General features: G+C 49.4%; 1 protein-coding gene across 1 annotated transcript; it reads left to right on the top strand.

The window, feature by feature from the left end:
* Positions 1-329: 329 nt before the first annotated feature.
* Positions 330-1265, top strand: LOC127336513 (FCS-Like Zinc finger 2). The gene is made up of 2 exons (XM_051363328.2): positions 330-634; positions 751-1265. The coding sequence occupies exons 1-2, from the start codon at positions 429-431 to the stop codon at positions 911-913; spliced, it is 369 nt and encodes a 122-aa protein (XP_051219288.1). The 5' UTR covers positions 330-428; the 3' UTR covers positions 914-1265.
* The last annotated feature ends 5496 nt before the right edge of the window (positions 1266-6761 follow it).

Raw genomic sequence — 6761 nt, 5'->3', positions numbered from 1 at the left:
ATATGCACACTATATAAGCTGTATAAAAAACAAATAACCAAATTTTCGTAGAATGTAAATAGGATCATTTTTGGGAGTTCGGAACATTGACAACTTTTTTTTTGCCGAAAATGTTTCACGGCTAACCAGGCACACAAAAATAACAACGCCAACTTCGTTGTTTATTTCGCTAACGACAACATACACAGGGTTTAGAAAACTGAACATCCAAATACATATGGGGCCACTGTGCTTAACATTTTGGTGATACACTGAATTTCATTGAACATGGAGGACCAAAACGGAAAAGTACCCCACTCCCTCCGAAATATAAGGTGGTCTCTTCTCCACGCTCCTCCACCACTCCTCCGTTTTGTTCTCTCCCAGCTGAAAAACAAGAAGAGAAACAATAACCAATTTGCCGAAGAAGCCAGCCCATCGATCTCCATATGGAAGTATACGGCGACCTCGAGGCCGGCTGCCTCAGCCACTCCGTCTCGCCCGTGAAGCCGGCATCCTCGCCGCGGAAGCCCGGCCGCCTGTTCTGCGACCCCTGCGACGACGCCGACGAGCTCCTCGGCCACCACCACTACCTGGACATCTGCTTCAGCTGCCGGAAGCTCCTCGCCGGGAACAGAGACATCTTCATGTACAGGTGAATACGCACTACCAACCTGGTACCCTGATCTATATGTCCTCTTCAGTCTCATGTCTGAACTACCTTCGCCAAAGAATAGTTTCTGATTGCGATTTGCTTCTTTTGTATTGCAGAGGCGACATGCCCTTCTGTAGCGAGGAGTGCAGGCAGGAGCAGATCGAGATCGACGAGGCGAGCGAGAAGCGGTCGAAGCAGACGGGGCGGGCGGAGGAGCAGCAGCGGCAGCGACAGCAGCAGAAGCAGAGCCCCCAGAGGATCCCGGTGTGGGCGTGGTAGCAGTTTTCCGGCAACCAAACGTAGGATTTTTAGCAGCAGTATGTTCAAGAACAAAACTACAAAAGCTCGATGAGTCGGACACTCCAGATCCAGCCGAGAGCACGGCTGGATCGTCCGTTCGACGGCATGGCGAGACGAGGGGAGCAGCAAATCGATGGCCTGCGTCTTTTGATCTCCGAAGATGGAGACGAAGAGTTAATTTTGTTTGTGAATTACCACTGGGTTTTTGTTCCTTCTGCTCGGTTGCTCGTAACTGAAAAGAGTGCGTGCGTGCAACCGGTGCCGCTTTCCTGTGTCGTCCAAGGTGTATAACAACCTGTCGATATGAATATGAAAGAAGTGAGAGGCATAAGGCTAGTCATAGTGGGGAGTAACTTAGACTAGTAACATGATATATGTTACTAATCTAAGTTACTACCTTCATAGTGGGTAGTAACTTAGAGCAATTCCAATAGTATAGCCAACTGTTGGCTATAACAAGATTTTATATCATTTGTAGTCATCATATAGCTAACATGTACAATAGTTGGCTATAAGAATGTAGTACTTTACTAATATATGGCCCACTTTTCACTCTCACAAGGTGCCTAGGAGCACGTGCAAGAGCTGGCTATTGCATAGTAGCTCACCTCCCTTCTCTCTCCTCTTCTCTCTCCTCCAACTCATCTAAAATATATTATTTAATGTCTTATAGTTAGCTGACTAGACTCTATTGTACTTGCTCTTATATGTAGTGTCATGCATTGTGTCATTTACTATGGTATGGACTCAACTTATCTTGGGGTGTGTGATGTTATGGTAACATAGCTAGTTACCACCTCACTCTCTTTCTTCATTAATTGTTATGCCATGTCACCAAAATATCTTGGGTTGTGTGATGTTACTAGCTATGTTACTCCCACTATGAGCAGTCTAACAAAAGTTCTCTCAAGTTCCTCATCAGTTCATTATTGTTCTTGTTGTTCCATGCCCCAATGATGCCGCGTCATTACTACCACAACCGAAACAGATGATTGTGTTGGCACAGCTGTTTTCGGCAGCATTAAAAGTGGCAATTATTTAGCTCCTGGCAAGAACAGAATTCCCGTTGCGTGTTCTGAAAATTTCATGGCCGTTGCCTGCTAAGTACTGTGTACAAAAAGCAGACAAACCAACCAACGGCTCTGCTCGATCTTGGAGAAGCAGGGCAGGGATTCTCAGAAAGTCCAGAAGCAACCAAATGATGCCTACAGCTTCATCAGTTTTCTTATTACTGACGGAAATTGTTGGCCGCGAACGAGTTTCTATTGTTAATTGGAGTATTGGACGGTTGCCCCACCGAGAAAAGGTAAAGATGCAATATGCTCAGATAAACAAACCAAGATCTGTTTTTTCGGCAGAGCACAGCTCAGGATTTCATTCTTGGAGCGCTTCTTGGAAGCTTACAGGCAAGAGCTCGCAACTGGGAGAAATTTTAATAGGGAAACATTGTTAAGTAAAGCTCGTTTTAACCTCACCGTCTTCCATTAACCCTGTTCCTGTGAAATGTGGCCCCTGGAAATGCACCTTCGATGCACGGCCCACTTGTCAGTCACCGCAGCAGAATAATACTTTCTTGGAATAGGCTCTTATTCCGCTTTATAAATAAAGCAACGACCATATAAAAATTCACACACAAGAAAAGCTAGGAAGCAACAAAAATACCAAACAAAAGGAAAAAAGATACAACTCGAAGAGTGCATGGACAATAGTGACAAGGCTACTAAGCGAAACAATAGCCATTCACCATGCCGTCCTCTGAACTTGACCTACCACCATGCTTCTTGAGCCACAGATTATCGAGTACTAAGGCAACACCTTCAAGAAGGGATGTGATGTAATGACGCCCCTGATGCCAGGGTCAGCAAGTTGGTCCTAGGATTGCCCCCGATACTCGATGAGGAATGGATAGGGGGAAACTACGACGCCCTCCAAGGAGGAAGGACGATGTCTACGGGAGCCGCCGCGTTGATGTCAGACTTAGTAGCAAGGATTTCTCCTGTCCCCCCAACACACAAACCCATAAAATCCTGGCCAAGAATCCCTGAGGACGTTGCCAGATCCAGACCATGCTGACCTACCTCTAGCGCACATGTGAACAAGAAAGGGGGGGGGGGGGGCAGTACAATGACAAGCACGTCGGGCACAACGTCTGTTGAGCTTAGGTCCATTAGGCCCGTAAAGGCAACCACCCAATCTAGGCTCGCCTGGCCCAGGTTTGGCTCACACGCTCGAGGCCACCGCCGTAGCGAGTGTGTTGTCATCCATCCAACTCGGATCACGAGAGTCGACACGTTTGCTGGCCAGATCTGGCTAACCGACGGTCGAGTACCCCACCGCCAAGCTCTCAACCACCAAACACCTCTCAAACCACCTCGAACTAGCACCGCCCTAGGTCACCGCCCCTTTCCCCCTCCCATGGTTGAGCAACACCGCAGTCGTTGCCCCCAGGGTGGCCCCCTCCTGACCAAAGATCTGGCCCGCAATACGCGCAACCCACCCACCCAAGAAATTTCCCACGGTCGCCGCCACCCACACGCTCATGGAAGTCAGCAAGCACCTGAGCCGGGGAGCTCCATCCATGAGCACCATGGATCCCACCACTAGGGCCACCACCCCATCATCCAACTCCATCCATAAGCAACTACCGCAAGAACAGACCATCTGCAGACGTTCTGCGCCACTCTCAGTCCTTACCGCCAGATCGAGACGACCAACATGCTAGGGGCGTCGCCGCCATGCAGCCGACCCTCGTGCAGCGCGACGAAAGCTTGCCGCCGCGCTGCTGCGACCCGCAGGACGCAGCGCCCCATACCGCTCGAGGAATAGGGCAGGAGCGGTCGGCGTCGAGGGTTCCTCCCGGACGCTCGCATGAGCGAAAGGGGTCTCTGCAGCAGAACAAAGACACGAGTCCTCTCTTTTCCATCGTGCGTGCAACACGTACCAATGGCGTCCTCGTTAATTTTCTGGAGCGACCTGACCTCAGACCCTGCGTAGCTCGCCGTGACCAAACGCTAAACTACACAAAGCGAAAGCATGTTGGCGCTAGCGCAAACCTAATTAACAAGTACCCTAGAAATACGGAGTAACAAATCTTTCTCGTCCAGCCCGAAGATTTCACCGTTTGTGTTGCCCGCCCATGTGCAACTGAGAATCAATTAGGCAATCTAGGCACTACACAAGGTCGACAATTGTTAATCATGCACGCATAAACAAATTACTCAATTCCATGCGCTTGCCATGTTACCCGCCACCGGGCTCACACGAGGCGCCTCTGGCCGGACGGGAAAAACACCACGGCGAAAGGCATCTCCGGGTGCCGGTGGTTCAGGGCGCACCGGCGGGAGCCCCGCACGTGCCGGACCGCGCCCATGCGCCGTCGTGCTCCGCGCCAGCGCCGCCCTGCCCCCTCCGCCAGCTACACCCACTGGCCGGATCGGAGACCCGGCAACCGTGCGCGCACGCGAAACCGGTTGCGGCAAACGAGATATCCGGCGACCGGCTGCATGTGTTTCACGGCGGCGCCACAGGTTGATGTCTCGGCGTTGGACTGTTCCGACCCAGCGTCGGCTTCACGATGAGGATGGGTTTGAATAAGCAGAGGTGCTTACAAACGGTTTTAATGGCCGTCCGCTTTCTGTGAGAAGGATATGGACGCTCTTGTCGTCGTTCAGAGTTAAGGACGCCTGCGATGCGAAGGCGACAATAATTTGTGTTTCACTTTTCTTTTCTTTCTTCCAGACCGGTGGGAGAGATGTGCTCATTTCGCGTTGTCAAGACAGCGACCCGAATAAAAATGACATCTTTGGACATGTGGGGTACGTACCACTTCTACTCCGGTGCTCCTCCCCTGAAAAAAATAATATGGGCGCGTAAAATACAATAACGATGGAGATCTTCCCATAGATATTCGTAAGAGGGCTCACGATCGCAATTTTGAGTGTAGGTCCACCGTCCGTATAACCATGTACAGGCTCGTATGGTCCGTGTTGTGTTGTACCTCGTTTTATACGTATCTACGGTCACGTGCGGGTGCCGAAATAGAAAAATGCTATAAAGATCTTGCTCATGTGACCTCTTCTTTTCCTCATACGACGTATACATACCGTATCAATATAGACAGGTATACATGGGCTAGATATGAATTTCGGCGGATCCAACATAGAAAAAAAAATCAACTATGACCCTTCAAGTTTGTTTAGGGGGGAGCACCGGAGTAGCCCTCGGTACGTACATGGTTTATTACCTGCAATTTCGTGACAAGGAAAATATTTGAGTGGCAGTACGTTTTCTCACTGCTAGCGAACGAAAGGAACCGTGTTCAGTGCAAGTGGTGCAAGAGCGAGAATGGGCGCACACTATTTCTACACACGTTTGGTGTGGGAGTACACTGGTGTATGTGTGTCCACAAGTGGTCTTTTGTTTTTTGTTTCGGCAAAGCACAAGTGCGCGCTTATCTATGTTGATGTAGATGGTGACAATTGCCCTAATTCACACCTCGGCGTCAATGCGTCATATGTCATGTGAGCATGCACCACAAAATTTATCATATTTTTACAGTATTCAGGTCACACAACTGGAATATCCGTTCGCAGACTGGAAAATGTGCCACTCCGTGATGACATGCTACGCTTGACAGCGATGGTGAGAGCTTATTGATGGATCCGGCTGCATGGAACACGCCCCCCGAGAATGGAAACGACCCGGAAAACTTGGTGACAACGCCTAGAGGGAATTCGGGTTGGCGTTGTTTACGGGTAGGCAGAGGAAGATGGTTGCATGCCCGCGTCCTTTGTAGAAGCATCAACCGTGTGCGATTCGAGGTGGTGCGTAAAGCGGCGTAGAGGAGGCGGGTAGAGATCGGCAACATAGTGGTTGTCGGGAAGGTCATGGCGGCTGTAGCGCATGGGAAGATGGCAAGAATCAACGCATATAACCATCACTTGCAAGAATCGACCACACACCTTCATATTCATGGAAACGACACCTCACACTACCAGGGTCTCTAACATAGGAGCGAAATTTGAATCCACGTCTCGTACAATCGTGGGGCCGAACTGCTGCCCCCACAATGCTTCCTTCAAGCCATGTCACTGATGTTGATCTCCGCCACCTACCACCATTGTGCACCGCACCTTCTGCACACCTCACACACCCGTCGAAGCCGACCACCGCCTTTCCAAGAAATGTCCCGCTAGCTCGACCACGAGAAGCCTCGTCACCCCTTCGCCCCTTCACTAGCAGTTGTGAGATCTCATACCGCACCATCCTATAGAAGCACCAAGGAGGGGGTACGCGGGAAAGGATGCCAACGACGTGACCTTGGGTTTGTTCCCTAGAATTTGCTAGAGGGGATATCATGAGAGGGTTAGAACGAAATTCGCCGAAACTTATGTCCTCTCTACATAAAGAGTCACTTACAAATCTATTAGAGCCTGTTTGGAACACATCATTTGGGGATGGAATAAAATAATTCATTTTGTATTTCCAAGAAAAACTTGTTCCGCTGCCACAAAATTGGTTGCACAATTCAAATGAAAATATCATGGGTTTTATCCCATGTCTAACTATAATTCGTTTCGGTACCCTGTCTTTTCCGTGGATTCGCCAAATAAAATGATATAATCAATGTAATTTCATTCCATTTCTTCCAAATGAAATGATGACTGCCAAATGAGCTCTTAGATTTTCCCATCATGGTTGCTTCTCTACAATGCAGTGGGGTTTTGGGAATCGCCTCTAAGGCACTTCAATCTATGCAAGGTCAACTTTTTTTTTCTCTCCGAGGGCAGTGGTTAGGTCATTCCTTCATGCGCTACTAGTCTGGTAG

This window comes from Lolium perenne, chromosome 2, assembly GCF_019359855.2.
Source record: "Lolium perenne isolate Kyuss_39 chromosome 2, Kyuss_2.0, whole genome shotgun sequence".
Classification (NCBI taxonomy): domain Eukaryota; kingdom Viridiplantae; phylum Streptophyta; class Magnoliopsida; order Poales; family Poaceae; genus Lolium; species Lolium perenne.
Note: the sequence above shows the minus strand (reverse complement) of the source record. Positions and strands in the feature narration are given on the sequence as shown.